This window comes from Chrysemys picta, chromosome 6 (genome assembly GCF_011386835.1).
Source record: "Chrysemys picta bellii isolate R12L10 chromosome 6, ASM1138683v2, whole genome shotgun sequence".
Lineage (NCBI taxonomy): Eukaryota > Metazoa > Chordata > Testudines > Emydidae > Chrysemys > Chrysemys picta.
Window position 1 is genome coordinate 40,871,640 of NC_088796.1, and position 23,077 is coordinate 40,894,716.

At 39.5% G+C, this 23,077-nt stretch overlaps 1 protein-coding gene across 3 annotated transcripts in view; it reads right to left on the reverse strand.

The window, feature by feature from the left end:
* Positions 1-23,077, reverse strand: part of ADAMTS6 (ADAM metallopeptidase with thrombospondin type 1 motif 6) — a 303,817-nt gene that overhangs the window by 88,713 nt on the left and 192,027 nt on the right. For 2 of the 3 annotated variants that reach the window (XM_042841735.2, XM_042841736.2), the window contains one exon: positions 17,052-17,115. In XM_042841735.2, coding sequence (XP_042697669.2) covers positions 17,052-17,115 — 64 coding nt within the window. Of the gene's footprint in view, positions 1-17,051; positions 17,116-18,920; positions 19,067-23,077 lie in introns of all 3 variants that reach the window. The other variant, XM_024107369.3, reaches the window with a different exon arrangement.

The following is a 23,077-nucleotide window of genomic DNA, read 5'->3' on the forward strand; positions in this document are numbered from 1 at the left end:
CTATCTCTGCCCCACACCACAGGCTAACAGCCTTTGCCTGGCGAGGGCTGGTCTATACTACAGCTGTAAGTCAACCTAAGTTATGCTACTTCAGTTCCGTAACTTACGTAACTTAGAATGACTTACAGCCGTGTCTACACTGAGCTGTGTTGATGGGAGACGCTCTCCCGCCAACATATCTTACTCTTCTTGGGGAACTGGAGTTCAGAAGTTGACAGGGGAGCACTCTGCCATTGACTTAGTGGGTCTTCACCAGACTCGCTAAATCGACAAAGCTGCATCGATCGCAGCAGTGTAGATCTAGCTGCAAGTATAGACATGCCCATAGTTAGACCTGCTTTTCAAATGATAGAAGTTGGTGCTATGATGCTGAACATTCAAGATTCAAAACCCTGCTCAAGGTGGAGAGATTGTCACAGTTGTGCATAATAGAATTTCTTTTTATCTTTTTCCTTAAAAGACTATTTAGGAAATTACATACAAAAAAACCCTGTTAAAACAATGGCATTTAGGTTGCAAAATCAAGCACTTAAGTTAGGAAATGATAATTTTACAGTTGCCTGTGCAGTCTTAATTCTGCCTCTGCATATACATTGTGATACTATCTTACATATTACTTTTTCCACAGATCCCACCTTATTCAGTGCACAGGGTGGAAACATGACAGGACATATTATGAGTACATGGTCAACGGTAAATCTGACATTTCCAAACTTTAGTATGCTTGACTTTGCAATCTAAATGATGTCAAGTATCAGAGGGGTAGCCGTCTTAGTCTGGATCTGTAAAAGCAGCAAAGAGTCCTGTGGCACCTTATAGACTAACAGATGTATTGGAGCATGAGCTTTAGTGGGTGCATACCCACTTCATTAGACATGCATCCGATGAAGTGGGTATTCACCCACGAAAGCTCATGCTCCAATCTAAATGATATCATTTTAACAGGTATTTTGTATGTAATACAAACATATATCTGGTTTATCTCTAAAGACAGAAAAACACATCACCTGAAAAATACCATCCCAAACTTTGAGAGAGAATTATATGAATGATAAATTGAAAAAACTTGTACGTAAAATTGCCATTCTTTAAAAACATCATTCTGATAGGATTTCCCAACCAAAACACAGAGGCTGGCTTCAACTCTACAGTCATCACCTGTGCTGGACTGACTTGGATGCAAACAGAGTGGGTATTAATCTGGATGCAAACAGAGCTCCTTCAGCTCTGACCTGCATCAACATTAGTTCAGCTGCACTATGAATAAATGACTGACAGATTCATAGATTCTAAGGCCAGAAGAGATCATTGTGATCATCTAGTTAACACAGGCCATAGAACTTCCCCTTATGATACTGTCATCTCTGAGGTCACTTCAGTTACAAACCTGAATGACTGGAGTAATTTACTCACCATATACTGCCATACTTAGAACCTCTGAGTTGTTCTCCAAATATTGCACTTGGAGAAGGGTAGCTGGAGACTTCAGTACAATACAGAGAAGCCCAGAGTCAGTCTTTGATAGTGGTGTAATGAAGTCCAGCTCTCTTTGTGTGTTTTCTAGTTATTGGTACTGCTGCAGTTGTAATGTCTGATTGCTAAAGGACTAAGAGCTCAATAACATTAACTTTATGAATTGACATAACAAAGGTGTCAAAGCCACGATATACTCTGAAGACTTTTGCTTTGATGATGCAGACCACTTCAGCATAACTGGTAAAAGAGATCTGCTAGGCTTGAAGAGGTGAATGGGTCTGTTTCAACATGGGCACTTGCTGTCAGTGAATGTAACCAGGTCAAGGGACTCATCTCAGGATCCTGCTTTGAGGCTGAATCCTTTTAAATACTCTTGATAGGTGAAGGCTGGATTTAGAGTCTTCAGGTGCTCTCCTTCAAGCTCAGTGATACTGAGTGACAATATGACACCTGCATCTTGCTGTACTCTAAAGCACAAGATACAGGGGCACTGGAACAGGAGGAGCCAAGGAGCCATGGTCCTCCCACTTTTTGAAAGGGGCCTTGCCCCTGCCTCTACTCTTCCCCCTGAGGCCCTGCCCCGCCCCCTCACCCCCAGCCAGGACAGCAGCTGTAGAGCCACAGACCCTCCACCTGCCTGTGGTAGGGGGGACGAGAGCAACCCCCATCCTGTGTCCCCATCCCCAGAGCTCCCTGCCCAGGGTAGGTGGAGGGTCCGTGGCTCCTCACAGCTGTGCAGGTGGCTCTTGCCATGGCCGGGCTGCGGCTCCAAGACCCTGTCCCCTGGCCCTTTCATCCTGTCCATGTTTGCCACAAACAGCCGTGAAAACAAGCAGAACTGTTTGGACCAGTTGAAGTAGAAAGCTAACACTGTTCTTATGTCCAGAGTGTGCAGCTGCTACTCATCTTTATTCAAGTGAGGCTTGGGGAAGAATTGTTACATGGATTCCATTTCTCACAGCACTTTATAAATTAATTTTTGATTAAAAGTCTTGAGGCTTAGGGCAATATGTATATTTTTATATCAGTTACTGAGATGGTTGGTGATAGGAAATACATTTCTGATTACTGTGTTCTTTCTATCACCTTTTTGTTTCCAGTACTCATTAGCTCTTTTCTGCTGATCTCAATGTTTCTATTAGGAGATGTCTTCTCAACTGAAAAGTCAAATATTGTTTTGAAAGCCTTTAAGGAATATGCCTAGTAGGAGTTGAGTATGCTGATTTCAAAGAATGAAAATGGTCAATGGCAGGAGCATTACTTCATTTCTGAGTGAAAAATGAAGTCTAAGAAGCTTTTTTTTGTTTGTTTATGAATACTAGGAACTTTAAGGAGTAATACTTTTTTAAATTACTTGAGGAGTAATGAATGCTGACACTACACAAAATCCCAACAGAAAGGAAGGGGTACAAACAAATTGTTCATACAAATGATGACCGTTTTGCAGACTCTTAATGTTTACATTAATCAAACATTCTTCGCCTTTCAAAAACTGACTAGCAATAAAGTCCATCATAAATCTTGAAACAATCTGCAAGTCTCAGCGATTTTCCATTTTTTTAAACCTTAAAGAAATTGCTATATAACAAATGGGTAACACTGATTATCAGAGTTCTAGTGCAATTTAAATTGCTGCAAGCCTGAATTAACTTATATCCTCCTCATAGTAATATCATTAGAATAATTCTACTTTCATTTACATTGAAAAACAGAACTGAACTAGGACTCTTTCAGGACATAAACTTAAACTGTTTAACATTTTCCCCATCAGAAGATCCCCCTGAAAAATCTTACCTGGTATAAAGATAAAAGGGGATTCTATTAAAATTTTTAAAAAGAGATTGTCAACTTCCAGTTATCATTACAGATCATCACAGTAATAATAATAAAGGGACTGTGCCTTCTTATGCAGATTCCAGAGTTATATTCTAGATGTACTGAAGACTGTAGTCTAAATAGCAAAGAGTTACTTTATTACAACACATACTTCTGAAGGTGCCAGTGAGAAAAGGTGAGAATTTAATGAAGACTGACTACTTCATCCCATTGACTACTTAAACTGAAACTCTAATATGGTGAAAAGATGCCATGAAACACAAGATTTAGATATAAAAAGTTTGGTAAAAGAGTATTTGACTGCAAAGAGCAATGAAGATAGGTAGAAATAAAAGCTTAAAGAATGCCAGACTTTTTACCAGTGGCATTCTAGCCAATGAATATCAGTTGACTGAATTCTAAGATCAAAAGTAAACTAAAGTTGGGCCTGAATTTGCATTGTGAAAGAAGCAAAAGACATTAATTCCAGACTGAAGATGTAAGTGCAACTGAAGATGTCAGTACGAATGAAATGGCCAGGATACTGAATAAATGAAAAGGTAGGGAGTTGAAATTAGGATAGAGAAAAAGCAACGTAAGTATAAAAGAATTAAGATTAAGGAAAGAGAGAGAGGTATAAAAGGAGAAATCAGGAAAGAAGAATATGATCAGAAATATGAGTAAAAAACAGAAAGCAGTAAGGATTTAGGAAAAACCTATATGCAATCCATCTCTGGGTTAGAAAAGGCAAAAAGAATGAAATCAAGAATTAAGCAGAGCAAAAATAGTTGTGAAAAAATGATGATGATGAGTCACCAGGGACATTACAGCACCCAGAAGTAAAAAGAGAGCAAGAGGAACAAAAGTCAGTCAGCAAATTCCTCAAAGATACAACAGGCAGATAATAAAGAATGAGTGTAAGAAAGCTGAAAAGCCCTGAATGGTACTGATTTCAAATTAAATTGGGATGCGGGGAGAATGGGACCAGAGTGGAAAAGAGAGAGGCACAGAGAAGAATCAAGGGAAAAATCCATGTCACAGAATACAATTAAGGCATATTAAACCATAGTACACAGAGGTTAGTATAGTGAAATCTGCACAGGAGGACACTCTTGTTAGACAATTAGTCTTAAGAAATCACCCTAAAATATGCCCAAATGTATTGAGTACATTCTGCTCCACCTTTATTAATGGCAACCTCCATTAAGCACTGGATTTTTGTTGGTCTCTCCCAATATTTATTTAAGACAGGTATTACTATATTTACCTCTTAGCATAATAAAATGTTTTATTACTTTCAAAAAGTAATTATATAAATTGTTGTAATCATTCAAACTTGGACTAAAATTTTAGCTAACCTCATAAAATGACAATAGTTTTTTCCTTTAAAACTAAAATTCAAAAAAGGACAGGAAATTAGTATTAGATATGTGTTTTGTACACTGTTAAGTCCAGCACTAAAAGATTATCTGGGCATTTATGTGTCAGCTCCTACAGGTCTTGAATGCAGGTCCGAGGGGGTCCTGAGTTATCACACGCCAATCCTGCACCCAGCAGCTCACAGATAGCATGTGGGAGCGGGCCCATGAAATCCAACTGCCCACAAACCCTCAAACCACTACTCTCTGATTGGGAGAGCTCCAAGGTTCCTGGCTGGGCTGCAGAGGAGGAAAAAGAATTTGTTTGTAAAACTTGAACTTCACCCTGCCATAGACTGCTGGTATAGTGTTTACCTGTTCCTGCTATATGATCCTGACCGCCTGGTATCCTGACTCTGGGAAACTGCATCCTGGTTCCTGTCTTCTGGTTCCATCTCCCAATCCTGACCTCCCGGTATTCTCTTGGTAACTGACTCTTGATCTCTGCCCTCTAGTTTGTCTCTTGAGTCTGATCTCCTGGCATGCTAACCCAGCCTGATAGCTAGTAATTGGCTCCTGGCCCCTCAGCCTGTGCCTGATGCTAATGCCTAGGCCAGGCTGTCCATGACCCTGTGCTGACACTATTGCACATGGATTCATTAGAAAACCAGTGCAGAGGAAACAGAGATCGATAAATATAAATGAGAAGTTATGAAGTGTAGAAAACTGATATGGGAATCTAAGGTATCAGGGGAAAATCCAAGGGTGGTAGCACTTAGGACATTAAAGAGTTTAAAATAATATATTAGGAACAAAAGAAATTGTAGCAATTGGATATGCTCATTGCTAGATGGAGGTGATAAAATTATTAATAATGATGATGTAGAAAGGGAAGAAGTATTCAAATATTCAATAAACATTTTTGTTCTGTATTTGGAAAGAGGCAAGATACTTACTCATATTACATGAGGATGATGAAATACATTCAAGTCCACTAGTAACTAATGAGCATGTTAAACATCTTCTGGGGATAAAAAAATGTTTAAATCAGCAGGTATGGATAACTTGCATGCAAGAGTTCTAAAAGAGTTAGCTAGGTCTCCCATATCCAACGTGAGTGGCCTAACCACTGGACTACAGAGTCAGTCTTGTTCTTTTGCATGGAACATTTAAAATGATCTATTTTTGTCCTGCTGTGGAACAGAAAAGTTTTTGAAATAATAACATTTTTCAGAGGATGGGAGAACTGTTTCCCACCCAGCTGCAAAACTATAATACAAGGATTAAGAAGAGAACCCAGAATCACATAAGGTTCCAAGTGATGATATTGAGGAGGCTTCAGAACCATACAAAAGAATTGCAGAAGTCTTCAAGAGGCCACAAGATTAACTATTACATTGTTTGATGTGATATCTCAATGGAAAGATACAATGAGAAAAATGAATATTCCCCACACATTGTATTAGAAGTATTAAAGAGGAACCCTATCAGTAAAGGGATCTAGTCAGGGCCGCCCAGAGGATTCAGGGGGCCTGCGGCAAAGCAATTTCAGGGGACCCTTCCATAAAAAAAGTTGCAATTCTATAGAATACTATATTCTCGTGGGGGCCCCTGCAGGGCCCGGGGAAAATTGCCCCACTTGCCTCTGGGCGGCCCTGGATCTAGTTTCAGATACTGTATATAGTTACCTACAATTATAAGATTACATTAAGCTTTTTCTGAGTTTATTTCTGTATGCCCTCAGATCCAGAACAATTCTAGTTAGATTATAAACCTAACTAGATTGGGGCAGGGACTGTCTACTGCTATATCTAGCACATTGGAGCTCCAATCTTGGTTGGACCTACTAGGCACTACTGTAGGAAACAAAGGGTTACCTATCTTTCTGTAACGATTGTTCTATGAGATGTGTTGCACATGTCCATTGCACTGTAGGGGACTCACAAGCAGATTGATCTGGAAGTAGGAACTGAGTCTCTTTGAACTGAATGTAGACCAACACTCCCAAATATGGCATTGTTCCTGGATTGAAGAGCTATAGTGTAACACGAAGCAAATGTGTGTACTGATGACTCAGTTGACACTTTGCAAATGTCCAAATTAGGAACTTGTGCTAGGAAAGCCTCAGATGCTGCTTCTGCTCTTGCCAAATGGGCTAGCATTTTAGTTGGTGGAATGACATCAGCCAACTGGCGACACAAATGAATACACTATAAAATCCAAGAGGAAATCCTCTGAGAGGGTACTGGGTGGCCTCTCATTCTGTCTGCCACTGCAATAAACAACTGTGAGGATGATCTAAATGATTTAGTCTGGTCTAGGTAAAAAGCTAAAGCTCTTCTGTTATGTAAAGAGGGGAGCTTTTCTTCATCTCTATGAATATGAGACTTTGGGAAGGAAATTGGCAATTAGATTAATGTGAAAGTTGGAAACCACTTTTGTCAGGAACTTCATTTGAGGGCAAAGGTAAACCTTGTCCTTGGTAAAAGACCATATAGGGAGGCAGTGAAACCAGAGCTCTCAACTCACCCATTCTACTTGCCAAGGTAATTGCACTCAAAAACAACACCGTGGTAGAGAGGTGGAGTAGAGAACAAGTTGTGAGTGGTTCGAAAGGTGGTTCCATTAACTTTAGTCTTGGGAAATCACATCTGGATCCAGTGGGAGGGACATAGGAGCCTGATGGACAAGACTAGCAGGGTCGAGAACCAGTGCTGCTGAGGCCACACTGATGCTGTAAGCATAAGGTGAGCATAGTCTTGTTTGAACTTGGACAAAACTCTGGGTAGTAACGGGACTGAAGAAAAAGCATGCCACAGGGTGTTCTTCCATGGCAGCAGGAATGCATCCATCAATGAACCTTGGTTCTGACCTCCTGGGAAAGAGAACTGATGGCACTTTCTGGTCGTCCTTGTCGTAAACAGGTCCATGTGGGGAGTCCCCCACAATTGGAAGATTGATCTGGCCATATCCAGATGATAGGGAAAGGACCTGCTTAGATGATCGACCACTGTCTTCTGCACCCCTGGAAGGTAGGCAACTCTCTTGTGAATGGAATTGGCTATGCAGACTCCTGGCACAACTGAGTGGAATGCTCTCCTCCTTGTCTGTTATCATGTTTTATGTAAACACAAGCAGATTTTTCCCCCTGACATCTGTAAGGAAGGCAGAACAAACAAGATGGACAGCTCACAATTCTGACATTTATATAAGCCTTCAGATCATGGGAAGACCAAAGACCCTGAGTCTGCAGGAACCTCATGTGTGCTCCCCAGCCCAGGGACGATGTATCTATGCCTAAAGTGAGTGCTGGTTGTGGGGGTGAAAAGGGTACCCCCATACAAATTCTCAGATGGTCTATCCACCAGTCCAATGGTAATCTTGACATCCTTAGTACACAGACCACCATGTCTAGGAAATGTCAGCTCAGGAAATACAACAAAGCTAGTCATCCTTGTAGCTTTCTGAGATGCAGTCAGGAGTGCTGCACTACTTGTGTACATGCTGCCAGGGACTCTAGGAGCCTAAGGCAGCTGCGCACTGTAGTGACAGGATGTGCTTTCAGTTGCAACACTAAGCTCCAACGCATTTCAAACTTTGAATGTGATAGAAAAGCTTTGGCCTGTTTCTTAAGAGTGTATGTACCATGCTGTGACCCTGAGCTGTATTCTCCTAGCTGGCCCATTAAATTACATCCAACTGGCTCTGCCCACACTGAAAGCAAAGCCACTCAAATAAACAAAACTTTAACAAGATCTTCACTTCCAAACATTCCTTTCTCTATTCCTGCTGGGGTGGAAAGTTTTCAATATTCTTCCACATTTTTGGAGGCAGAGTCAAACAGTTCCATCTTATTCTTCCTGGCCTGAGAAAAATTAGCAGGCAATCCTCTTCCTATCTACCAGTGTCTCTCTTTGTTATGAAGGAAGAGGCAGATTACATGCTGCTTCCCAGAACTTGCCACACCCTAAAAGTAACAGCAGCCTAAGGGTTTTCCAGACACCAACTGTTACCTAAGGAATACTTCCTCACTGTCTCTGTATATGCTTCTGTTATTCTCTGGGTCTCTCTCTGTCTTGGAAGGGGTTGTCTGGCCTTGAGACTTCTCCCTCTGACATTAAAGGGCCCAAATATACCCTGTTACAATGGCCTGCTGTAGATTGGGCTTTAACAAGTCCAGGATACACCTGAAATTACATCCCATAGACAGCAACACTGGTGTCTGATTTGTAGTAGGATGTACTAAATTCCTTTAGGCCAACAGAAAATTCTCAGTCATGTGTTGTAACCTACCTCTATCTGGAGCCATAGCATGAATCACTTGCCTGAATGTGTGGATAAGTCTTTCCACTAATCTATTTGTTTCAGCAGAGTAGTAAGAACCTGACGTCACATGGTTGAAACCATTTATTTTGACAAACAATTGACACTCTTTAGATATAAATTGAGTTCCATTGTCACATGCAACCTGTTCAGGAATTCCTGTTTCTGAAAACAATATTGTCTTAACATTTCTAGCATTTTCTCTAAATTAGCTGAATTCATACAGAATACTCCAGGCCATTTAGAATGGGCATCTACTGCAATCAAAAATGTAGGTCCAATAAACTGACCAGCACAGTCTGTTTGGTTGCACTCCAATGGCTGGCTACCCCCAAGGATGCAAAGGGGCATGTTTAGGCCTCTGTTTGCTGACAATCTTGACATTGTTTTGCCATTACCTCTATTTGTGTATTAATCTCTGGCCACTACACAACTCCTGATAAGGACTTTCATTTTTATAGTTCCCAAATTGGCTTCATGTATTTATTGAAGTAAACATCACCTGAGTTTCATAGGAATAACCAGTCTAGTACCACATATTAGACAACCATACTTGTTGCCATCTCTTGTGTCCTCTGCTGTTGTTTACATAACAACCGTGATATAGAGGAACTACACAAGCATGGTGGGGTCCAAATAACCCTATATAGTAAATATACATACTGATAATCTGTCTGAGTTCTGGCAGCTTCTAAAACAGGGGTTGGCAACCTGCGGCATGTGAGCCGATTTTTAGTGGCACACTGCTGCCAGGAAGGGTCCTGGCCGCCAGCCCCGGGTAGCCCGCTGCCTACCTGGATGAACGGAATGTTGCTATGTGTTTATGTTAGAGAAGGCAAGCCAGAGAAATGTGATTTGCATTTGAATCAGAAGATGGTGATGTTTGTGATTGTCTTGTGGGAATTCATTCCATAGTCTTGGATTGCCCCCCAAAGAAAGCTCTGTCTGTCGGAAGCCATTGAAGGGAGCGAGGGAGCAGAGGACAGGTTTGATATGGTTGCAGTAGCCTCTGTTGCTGAGGAGAAGTGCTGCAGCATTCTGTACTAGTTGGTGTTTCCTAAACATTGAAGGCTTCATGCCCAGGTATATTGAATTGCTGTAGTCCAGCCAAGAGGTGATAAAGCCATATATTACTGAGGCCAGGTCAACATCTGTCAGATGGGATGGAGTCTCCTAGCTAACTGAAGATGGTAGAAAGTGTTACTCACAGATACTGCTATGTGAGTTTAGTGTCAGCAAGGAATCCAAGAGAATTCCTTAACTACCAAATGAATTGAGCAATAGAGGACGTATATCTTCAATAAGTGCAGACTGCACTATGGCTGCAAATACTTAAAAAGCTTTCCTCTGCCCATCAGCATAACTTCTGTCTTGCTTGGGTTCAACTTCAACCAGCTGTTCTTCATTCAGGAGCTGATCTTCTCTAAGTTCTGGGCCAACAATACTCTATTCCAATACATTAAAGGTTCCCTTTGTTCTTCAGTGTGCCCGTCATACTCTTCTCTACCTCAAACCTTTGCAAACAATGTACAATAAAAAAATGGAAAAACTCCTGTGTCTCTCAAAATTTTAGGTGACTGTGTAGCCTAAAACTTTCTCCTGTTCTCAGATACATATATTGAAAAATCATTCTTTTTAAAAATGTGCATGGCTGAATCCCACAATGTTTTACTCTCCTCCTACCGGCATCTTACCATACAAAATTACCCCATAATTGCACACAGGCACTTAGGATGCTCCCCTCTAATATAAAACATAGTAGTTTTCAAATAATTTAGATAAAAATGTCCTTTTTGGCATAACTGACAAGAATTTCACAAAAAGCCCTGCACAATTCCTGTTATGCAAGCAACATGCAATTTATGGTGTTGTAAACCTAAGATACACATGTAGCAAGAGCATCCAGCCCTTCTTTGTATCCTTATTCAATCTTCAACAAGCTAGGACACTGGGGGCCCACTGCTAAGAATAGAGTGTCAGGGAACGGAGTAGCACATAACAGCAGAATGGTGGTAGGGCTGTGGTAAAGATCCCATTTGTTGGGAGAGGAGGAAGTAATTGTCAATGCTAGGGGTAAGGAGGCATTCCTGTCTCTTCCCTAAAATCTCCACCCCAGATGGATTGCTCATATCTGGAGACATGGGGTGGGTTCAATCTCCCCTTCAGGGCTTTCTTTCTGAGGAGTCAACAGTGGCTCCTTGGGGCAGCTGTGCCTCTGATGACTCACAGGACAGTTGACAGAGGCAGGATTTTACTGCAGCTGTAGGGTACATGACTCTGATCCATAACTAGGTTCATTTACTGTGTTCCCGCTCTCTGTGTCCCCTCCAACCATCCCAGGAATCAGGGAGAGGGGAAGAAGAGGTCATGGCCAGGAATGGAGGCATTAACTCCATTGATAAAGTCAATCCTGCCTTTGTTGATCCTCCTGTGGGTTATCCAAACCTCTGAAGATCACCAAGAGGTTCACAGGCAAAGACTTCCTGCAAAAGTGAAGTTCATGCTTATACTCCACAGTCTGATTCAGCTGTGTGCTCCTTGTCTCCATGCTGATTCTAATCATCCAAGACAATAGCACCAACCTCTTCATCTGGTGTTCCCATTTGCAAAGGCCTCTATATTCCCAGGATCATTTCTTCTCTACTCATATGGGGCCAGTGATCTGCAATTGGTCCCAGTTCTCCAGTCTAAGTCTTGCATAGTAGAACACCCCAGCTCTCTTGAAACCAGATCTTTGTGACAAAGACCATAATCTTTGACAAAGCAGGAGATTCTACCACAGAGTTAACTAACTTTGATATTTTAGTTGCAACATAACTAAAGCCATGTTATTACATAGATTTAGGGGAACAGAGGTGTCCTTCCCAATCTACTCTGTTGTATGGGGAAATATGGATGGAGTATATCCTGGGAGAGGGAAGGTAAAAAAAGGAAAATAATTGGCCATTTCATGGGTGATAAGAAGAATAAATCGTCATATTCTAGGGAACACTGAAATCTTTCTCATTTAATGCACCCCACATTCACCCTGAACTCGCACATAAGCAAGTAATAGAAAGTTGTTTTCCCTCCCACTGAATTAAATGAAATATTTCATTTTGATTTTTTTCAAAATTTTGCAAGAATTTTTATATTTTCAGAAAGACATTTTCCATAGAAAAAAGTTTAGTTGGGAAATTTTTGACTAGTTGTGCATAACATTTCAGTATTTGCTGGAGATAAAACAATTTATTACCCTCTGGATAGTGAGAGTGTGAAATTGAAAGTGGTGAAGGTTTTGTGCAAGAAGTGCTAAACACTTTTCCATTAACCTAGAATTTCTATACTTCTAAGTGCTAGTGGAGACTATTGTATCTTATTCTCTTGGGCAAGTTCATCCCTGCTATAATTTCACTGAAGCCTTAAATGCCACATATGGGTTTTTCTTAATTAACAAAATATATTAACTAGAAAGAGCAATAACCCACAAGATGGTTGAGTCTAAGTAAAAGATCAAAGTATTCTAGAGCAGTTTATATGGATGACCTTTAGTTTCAGATTAAACAAATGTAGACAATAAAACAGAGAGATTAGGCCAATGAAGACTTTATAAACTGATGAGGCTGGGTTAAAGAAAAATTATACAGAATTATCTTTTGTTATAAAAGATACTCAAATATTTATTTATCTAAGCACTTGACATGACATCAGACTGTTCAGGTCAAGTATCTATGCTAGATACAAACAGAGTGCAAAATGCAACACTTCTATAATTCCACTGAAGTCAATGGAGTTGAACCAGTTGTCCAGATATACCGAAAGAAGGACAGGAGACACTTGATATGGTTTTAATCAGGCCACAACTAGTGCTGTCAATAAATTGCAATTAACTCACACAATTAACTCAAAAAAAGTAATTTTCTCAGTTTAAATCAATTGTTAAACAATAGAATACCAATTAAAATGTATTAAGTATTTTGGACGTTTTTCTACATTTTCATATATATTGTATTGTGTTTTAACTGAAATCAAAGTGTATATTATTTTTATTACAAATATTTGCACTGTAAAAATGATAAACAAAAGAAATAGTATTTTTCAATTCACTTCATACAAGTACGTAGTGCAATCTCTTTGTCATGAAAGTGCAACTTACAAATGGAGATTTTTTTTTGTTATATAACTGCACTCAAAAACAAAACAATGTAAAACTTCAGAGCCTAAAAGTCCACTTAGTCCTATTTCTTGTTCAGCCAATCGCTAAGACAAACAAGTTTGTTTACATTTACAGGAGATAATGCTGACCTCTTCTTATTTACAATGTCACCAGAAAGTGAGAACAGGCATTTGCAGGGCACTTTTGTAGCCGGCATTGCAAGGTATTTATGTTCCAGATATGCTAAATATTCATATGCCCCTTCATGCTTCGGCCACCATTCCAGAGGACATGCTTCCATGCTGATGACGCTCATTAAGAAAATAATGTGTTAATTAAATTTGTGACTGAACTCCTTGGGGAAGAACTGTATGTCCCTTGCTCTGTTTTACCCGCATTCTGCCATATATTTCATGTTATAGCAGTCTCAGATGATGACCAGCACATGTTGTTCATTTTAAGAACACTTTCACTGCATATTTCACAAAATGCAAGAAGGTACCAATGTGAGATTTCTAAAGATAGCTATAGCACTCGACTCAAAGTTAAAGAATCTGAAGTGCCTTCCAAAATCTGAGAGGGAGGAAGTGTGGAGCATGCTTTCAGAAGTCTTAAAAGAGCAACACTCCAATGCGGAAACTATAGAAACTGAACCACCAGAAAAGAAAATCAACCTTCTCCTGGTGGCATCTGACTCAGATAATGAGGAAAATGAACATGCGTCGGTCCATACTGCTTTGGATTGTTATCGAGCAGAACCCGTCATCAGCATGGACACATACATGAAGAGATATATGAATCTTTAGCACATCTGGCACATAAATATCTTGCGACGCTGGCTACAACACTGCCTTGAGAACGCCTGTTCTCACTTTCAGGTGACATTGTAAACAAGAAGGGGGCAGCATTATTTCCTGCAAATGTAAACAAACTTGTTTGTCTGAGGGATAGGCTGAACAAGAAGTAGGACTGAGTGGACTTGCAGACTCTAAAATTTTACATTGTTTTATTTTTGAATGCAGTTATTTTGGTACATAATTCTACATTTGTAACTTCAACTTTCATGATAAAGAGATTGCACTACATTGCTTGTATGAGGTGAATTGAAAAATAATATTACTTTTGTTTTTGATTACAAGTGCACTGTACACTTTGTATTCTGTGTTGTAATTGAAATCAATATATTTTATAATGTAGAAAACAACCAAAAATATTTAAATAAATGTATTCTATTATTAACAGTGCGATTCATCGCAATAAATTTTTTTTAATTGCTTGATAGCCTTAGACTCAACATCATTATTTGATGCAGTTAGCAAGAGATGTGCAGTTAGCAAGAGATGTTAAGAGTAACAAGAAGGGTTTCTTCAGGTATGTTAGCAACAAGAAGAAAATCAAGGAAAGTGTGGGCCCCTTACTGAATGAGGGAGGCAACCTAGTGACCGAGGATGTGGAAAAAGCTAATGTACTCAATGATTTTTTTGCCTCTGTCTTCACGCACAAGGTCAGCTCCCAGATTGCTGCACTGGGCAGTACAGCATGGGGAGAAGGTGACCAACCCTCTGTGGAGAAAGAAGTGGTTCGGGACTATTTAGAAAAACTGGACGTGCACAAGTCCATGGGGCCGGATGCGCTGCATCCGAGGGTGCTAAAGGAGTTGGCGGGTGAGATTGCAGAGCCATTAGCCATTATTTTTGAAAACTCATGGCAATCGGGGGAGGTCCCAGATGACTGGAAAACGGCTAATGTAGTGCCCATCTTTAAAAAAGGGAAGAAGGAGGATCCGGGGAACTACAGGCCAGTCAGCCTCACCTCAGTCCCTGGAAAAATCATGGAGCAGGTCCTCAAGGAATCAATTATGAAACATTTAGAGGAGAGGAAAGTGATCAGGAACAGTCAGCATGGATTCACGAAGGGGAAGTCGTGCCTGACTAACCTAATTGCCTTCTATGATGAGATAACTGGCTCTGTGGATGAGGGGAAAGCAGTGGATGTGTTATTCCTTGACTTTAGCAAAGCTTTTGATACGGTCTCCCACAGTATTCTTGCCGCCAAGTTAAAGAAGTATGGGCTGGATGAATGGACTGTAAGGTGGATAGAAAGCTGGCTAGATTGTCGGGCTCAACGGGTAGTGATCAATGGCTCCATGTCTAGTTGGCAGCTGGTTTCAAGCGGAGTGCCCCAAGGGTTGGTCCTGGGGCCGGTTTTGTTTAATATCTTTATTAATGATCTGGAGGATGGTGTGGACTGCACTCTCAGCAAGTTTGCAGATGACACTAAACTAGGAGGCGTGGTAGATACACTAGAGGGTAGGGATCAGATACAGAGGGACCTAGACAAATTAGAGGATTGGGCCGAAAAAAACCTGATGAGGTTCAACAAGGACAAGTGCAGAGTCCTGCACTTAGGACGGAAGAATCCCATGCACTGCTACAGACTAGGGACCGAATGGCTAGGTAGCAGTTCTGCAGAAAAGGACCTAGGGGTCACAGTGGACGAGAAGCTGGATATGAGTCAACAGTGTGCTCTTGTTGCCAAGAAGGCTAACGGCATTTTGGGCTATATAAGTAGGGGCATTGCCAGCAGATCGAGGGACGTGATCGTTCCCCTTTATTCGACATTGGTGAGGCCTCATCTGGAATACTGTGTCCAGTTTTGGGCCCCACACTACAAGAAGGATGTGGAAAAATTGGAAAGAGTCCAGCGGAGGGCAACAAAAATGATTAGGGGTCTGGAGCACATGACTTATGAGGAGAGGCTGAGGGAACTGGGATTGTTTAGTCTCCAGAAGAGAAGAATGAGGGGGGATTTGATAGCAGCCTTCAACTACCTGAAGGGGGGTTCCAAAGAGGATGGAGCTCGGCTGTTCTCAGTGGTGGCAGATGACAGAACAAGGAGCAATAGTCTCAAGTTGCAGTGGGGGAGGTCCAGGTTGGATATCAGGAAAAACTATTTCACTAGGAGGGTGGTGAAACACTGGAATGCGTTACCTAGGGAGGTGGTGGAGTCTCCTTCCTTGGAGGTTTTTAAGGCCCGGCTTGACAAAGCCCTGGCTGGGATGATTTAGCTGGGAATTGGTCCTGCTTTGAGCAGGGGGTTGGACTAGATGACCTCTTGAGGTCCCTTCCAACTCTGATATTCTATGATTCTATGATTCTACCTGGCAGATAAAGTGTGCAGTGCAGGTAACTCCATGGTTCATTAAATAAATATCCAAGGAATGGGTGGGGGGGTGGAGGCCATCCCTCCCCCCTCAAATCCCAGCTGTACCATCCATAGGAGCCCTGAACACCACCACCTTTATTTTACTCCTTTAACCACCTCCTTTTAAAATCATTTACCAAGCAATTTATCTGGTATCCCTTCCCTATGGAGTACCTGCACTGGACATCCACCCCACACTTACATGAGTTGCGACATCATAGCCTAACACCCTTCCCTACTCACCATAACAAAGCCCTTCCCAAACCTGCTGTAGGGAAGGCAGAAAAAATCCCCACTCCACCTAAGCCAATCTGGTGGTGAGGGAAAAATTCCTTCCCCGCAGTCCTAGAAAGGAGCGGCTAGTGCAATGCCCACAGCAGGTCCTGACCAAACCTGGTATTTAGCCTCCTCAAGGGGAGGGAGGGTGGGTACTGCTCCACCTGGTCTGGGGAAAAGGGGCTTCTCCTACCAGGCTTGCCCCTTTTGAACTCCCCAGTCCTTCCATCCCTGGGGATGAATCAGTGCCGTCACGCTGACCCACTCCTTCTTTTTGCAACAGCTTCTGAGCCTCGCTTCCCTCCTGGCCGTAAAGCATTATTCCCCTTCCCCCAATAAGCTGGACAACAGCCCCCATCCCCCACTTAAAGGTGCGGTGCAGTAAGACAAATTTTGTCCATTGATTCCAGAGGGTAAAAACAGACCATTGATTCATTGTTATAGTTGAATACAGTTTTACTCACATCCGTGTTACAGGATCGATATCGTTTCCTTTCTCCAAGACAGTATTTTCCTCCACCAGAAGGTCTAAAAGAACATTTATTTATGTGTTGTATTAGTATATACATGACTTTATACTGTGTATACAGGATATAAATAAATACAATTATATATATACAATTTACAGTGGGATTTTCAAAAGTGCTTAAAGTTGGTCTAACTCTTCTCCCACCAAAATCAATGAGAATTTGACCATTGAGTTCAATGGGAGCAGAAATAGAGCACTGCAGAGCACTTTTGAAAATCCTACCTTTATATAATATTTATGTAGTTTGCATAGATCCACAAACTATAGAATTAAACTATATACAATAAAATTGCAATTAAAATATATTCCTTCTGTTTATCCATGCTTGCCTTCAAAATTATAATGACTAGTGTGCAAACATTATGTATTAATTTCACATATTAAATCTGTAGATATAACAAAATATAGAAAGATTATTTGTCATATTATGAGGTCAGTAGCTAAGGCTGCATTCTTTATAGACCAATTATCTTATTCTGATCTTAATTACACAGTTGTGGATCTGGAGTAACTCCACTGAAGTCACAGCGTCAGTCCAGATTTACATTAATGTGACTGAACCAAAATTAGCCCTCAAAGTGCCCAATGTCATCAAGACCCTATCCATCTCTCTCTGAAGTCCAAGGAAAGCCTACGTAGACTTCAGTGCACCACATGACTGGCTGATGATAATTAAGTTAAAAGCAGGTAAGAAAAAAATCTTAGTGTTCCATTTTATTTTAAAATTAATTAAATATCTATAAGTAACTAGAAAATTTATTTAACAAATTTTCATTTCATGGGTATTTTATATCACACTTAATCAAATAACATTATTCTAAAATCATATATTTATGTCACTTGATGTATTGAGGAGAATTCAGTCTTATGAGAGCAGTGTTGGGGATGCAAATGGACACCACCAGGCATAAGGAGAAAAAAAGTAGGGCTGAAGAGAAGTGTCCCAGGCTACAGGTAACTGTAGCCGTGATGAGGTGTAATAAACCTGAAAAGAGCAAGCAGTAGTAAAAAAAAAAAAGCAAGGGGGGGCCTATTCAGAAAAAGAGCAACATTGGGGGCAAAGAGAAGCTCCTGACTTAAAATGAGACGTGGTGGTGAGAGAAAGAAGAGTGCCTGCCTGATAGACCTTCTCTGGAACGTGGATTAGGACAGAGAGAAGCAGACAGAGATGACAGGAGCATCAGGGAAGGACAAAACTGTAAATGATAGGAGCAGTGGGGAAGAAGACAGCTGGCTCGGTCGACAGATAGTAGTGATGGGGAGAGGAGTAGACAAAGCATATAAAGAGTCAATGGAGAGTGGCAGCTCAGGAAAACGATTAGTATCAGATGTGATATGGGCAAAATGTATTACATGGGCAGTAATTTTTATTCACTGTGATTTGTATGTAACTCTTTGTATTCCTAACCCTTAAAATATTCTGTGTTGCTTTTTTAATACTTAAATAGCAATCGTTATTTTACATTCAATATGAAGAACATAGACATAATATTTTAAGAAGACAGAATTATATCTAAGGCATAGATACATTAATTTTGCATAAATAGGTTTGTGGAGGAATATTTTTCTGATTACTGCTAAATATAAAGCCTGACTTCTTTACAGTACATGTATAATGCATAAATTTTAAAAATGTGAAACAATGCTTAGCAAACTTCTCCTGCATAGCTGTTTCTGTCTGCTCTTTTTAAGACAAGTGTTGGCACACCAGTGAAACATTTTTACAGATAATATGTGAAACCACAATTTTGAATAATTTCCAAATGTATCTTTTTGTTGGCTCCGGCTTACTTTAGCTACTTACGCTGGACTGTCACAGTGTCTTATGGATGAGGAGACTCCTCCCCCGCAGGTCCTGCTGCACTCTCCCCATATTGACCACGGACCCCAACCCCCATCTATGCTCTGGGGCCAAGTGCCAAAAGGTACGCACTCTCCCTGAAAACACCACTGAAAGATTTTACAGAAAACACAGAATTAGCTTTCAGGCTGATAGAGTTATCAGGACAGAAAAATATATGGGTCAGACAATGACCAATTATAGGCATTAGCATTCCCTGTATAGATAACAGACTGATATTTTACTTTCTCTAACCATGTTTAGACAGTGGTGAGGGCTTATGTGATTTGTTAATTATCTTTAGCTAAATCCTGTATTATAAATCCTTAACATACACCAGGAGCTTAAGTTTAAAGACTAACTTTTTTTTTTCTATTCACAGCCCTACTTAGAATTTCTCATTAAAGAGGACTGATGTCTTTTCAATTCTTTTAGAATGTAGACATTAAGATCTGTTTTTTAAGACTGCTTAAGTAAAAACATTCCATTTACTATTCAACTAATAGCTTGATAACACGATATGGAAAGTTCCCCATTAAGGAATTTTTATGATGATATTTTTTTTTATTAAAAAAAATCTGGGTGAAGTTACAGTGGAAAAGGAATTTGTTGCAGTATTTCAGTACACTAACACTGCAGACATAATAAAAGCAATGCCAAGACACCAGGGATAGGGTATAGAAAATCATTATACGTGCCGGCTACCATTTGTTCAGAGATTGAATGAACATGTGTACTGAAATATTTTTCAGACAATAGCTGAGCATCTGCAATATGTTACATACTCTGAACATACATACTGTCAGTATGAAGCCAGGAACTGATTATAAAATTATGAAGATTACAATAAATTTATCATCTCACAAATCTTATTTACGTAATATGGGGTCAAATCCTGCACTCCTTACTTAGGACTAAATTTTGCTTTCTATGCTTGGTGAAAATCCAGGGTAACTCTACTTAAGATGACCATAGTTACTGTGGATTTTCAGCAATGTAACTGAGAGCAGAATGTAGCCTGAAGTTATTCCGGCAAAACTCCAATTTTCACAGGTGTTTTATATGAGTAAGGATGTGACTTTCAGTAAACTGAAACACTATCTCTCCAAATAATGCAAGTAGGGAGGGCAATCAGAAAATTATATTCTTTAACAAGAAGTCCATTCTAAATTGTCAAATGTGCTTTGATATAAGAGGTGCTATATGCATAATCATAATGAAGAAACATTGAAACAACATGGCAATATCAATAATGAAATTACTGTAATTTATCTTCAACAAGTGCATTCAAGTACAGCAGTATTTATATATATATATATACACACACACACACACACACTAGAGTTTAGCATCAACATAAATAAATGAGACCTTTAGCCTTCTTATTTTGCTAGCCATACACATGCCAGTCACTTTTTCAAAACATTTATCTATGCTATAGGGATTTTTGTAGCTGTCTACCTTTAATATAGCTTCTTTTTAAGCAGGGTTGCTGTAGTGCATCACAGTTCTGTTTACAAAAACCTCATGCTCCACCAGCTAGAGAAACAAAAAAAGGGCATTCTTATGTGCCCATTCAAAACATCTGAGGCAGACTATTTTAAATCCTAGTTCAAAATACAGGATCTTTCACTATAAGAAAAAAAGCTTTCATAAGCAAATGTAGTCAGTTTTAATGGAATTTTTCCATTGGGGCAGTAAGGTTTGCCCTGTGGAAGATGCCTGTGGTTCTAACTAACCCCACTGATTGGAGATTTCGCAGATATTCATGGATCTGTCAGAAGCAAGGTTCTCCGAAGAAGAATGCATCCGAAGAAGTGGGCTGTAGTCCACGAAAGCTTATGCTCTAATAAATTTGTTAGTCTTTAAGGTGCCACAAGTACTCCTGTTCTTTTTGCGGACACAGACTAACAACGGCTGCTACTCTGAAACCTGTTCTCCAAATGGAGTTTCTTTCCCTAAATCCGGGCAGTTAGTGGCTGGATTATGCCCTGAAGCATGAGGGTCTATATTTTCCTTTCTAATGTAACTCTTATTATTCATATAAATGTGTAATTCTTTACTGAATCCTGTTAAGCTCTTCTCCTCAATATTTTGAGGAAATGCTTTCCACAGATTAGTTATGCCCTGGTGGGTAAAGAAGTATTTCAGTAAATTACATTTGAAGAGTTTTATTTTGTTAATGATACAGATATTTATAGTAAAAAAGTAAGTGATAAGCCATTTTATAAGCCTATTAAAAGTGCTCGGAAATTCAAATGCTTTGTTGATGAGGATCATATAAGTACCTGCACAGATACAACATTTAATATATAATTCCCAGAATTTTTTTTTTAAAAAAAAAAGAGTTAAAATTGAAAGTATATATCAGTAATTTAGGGTAAAATATATTATAGGAATGTTGTAATTATCCCCAAACCAAGCATTGTAAATACAGGAAATTCAGAGTTAAAGTTAAACTTAAAAGAAACTTAAACAAGTTTAAAGCATGGAATTGTACAGTTAGGACATCCAAACAACCTTAACTCTACCCTGTTGTGACACCATGCAATAGCTATACGACTATAATTAAGGCATTTTAATATCGCTGGTTACTGATTAAACTGATTTTTAAAGACATATTACAGTTTCTTTTTATTTTCCCTTCTGCTTTCACTGCAGAGCCAAGTTAAAATTGCTTGGAAGCTCTAATTGCGTGTTTCCATATCTTAGCATATAGATTTTCTTTACAATTTAAACTTAAATGTGAATTTTCTTGGTTTATAACACTTTGTTTTGTGATAGTCACAATAGCTCTGTAATGTATTCTACCCTACAATACTAATATGTAGTATCAATCTTAACTCCATTTTAACGTAATTTTTGTCAGGAAATTTCCTTGGTTTTTTATTTAAAAAATTAATACAAAAACAAAAAATTGAAAGAGACTATTACCATGTGGTATTTCTAATAATCTGAAGATACAAAGTAAGAATCTTAAATCTATTTTTTTATTTTAACTTTTCTGGACAGATTTACTGGTGTGCTCTGGCTACTTTATACCATTCTGGAGCACCACAAAACAGCCAAAGTGGGTTTACTGCTGCCTGGTTTTTCCAGAGCAGTACAAAACAGACAGGGTGTATACCACACTTCCCCCTCTCTCTTGTCCTCCAAATTTCCACTGCTTCTATATCCTGCTGCACATATACCCCAAATTCCCTCTCCTACCTCCTCTCTCTGTTAGGTAAAAGCATTCAATGGGTTACTTTTGAAAAGAAATATTTAGGATACAGTCTCATTTTTGCTGTTATTTTTTTAAACTGAAAGTTCATCCTTCAGCAAAGGTTAGTAAATAAAATCTCTTTCAAAGAAATAAAAATCTCTTTCAAAAGGCCCACCACCTCTCATTTTTCTAATGGAACTGGGGGCACAGACTTCCCTCACAGAAAATGTGGCCCCATTTGCTGCCAGGAATAGGAGAAGAACACTAAGGACCAGATGAATGGACAAAATGGTCATATTTGCTAAAAGCAGGTCATAGACTCAGTCCCATTGAGAAAAACAGGAAATAGCAGCTATTTTGAAAAAGGGCAGTTCTTTATAGAAGTCTCTGTGGTAGAATATTATTTTTCCCTGCTGTAGCAGTAACTCTCAGTCATGAGAAAAAATGGGACTAAATGTCCATTAATCAGAAAAAAACTCGCAATGCTTTCAATATAGCCTAGGCACAAGATTTCAGAGAGTTTTAATTATACAGGAAGTTTGAACAACCTGTGTTATTCTGTTATAAAGATCACTAAAGACAAAATAAAGTGTCATGCCAGGTGTTACATTTGCGGGTAATATGCTTATTATTCATACAAAATAAAGAGGTTGAATTTACTTTAAGTGCAATATTCATCTCACCTTAGCTATGGTGCTGCAACTGGAGCTTCCATAATATGTTGTTATGGTATGTAGCTCAATATCCAACAATAAGCTTTTCACTGACACTGTTCTTTGTGTACAGGATATTTACATTTTTCATGCAACAATCTCTTCTTTAAAACCTAAGCAACTCATAATGTTCATTTAGAATTTTACAAATGAAATTTGATGCAAGAACCTTGGCTGTGTACCCTTATACTATCAATTATACT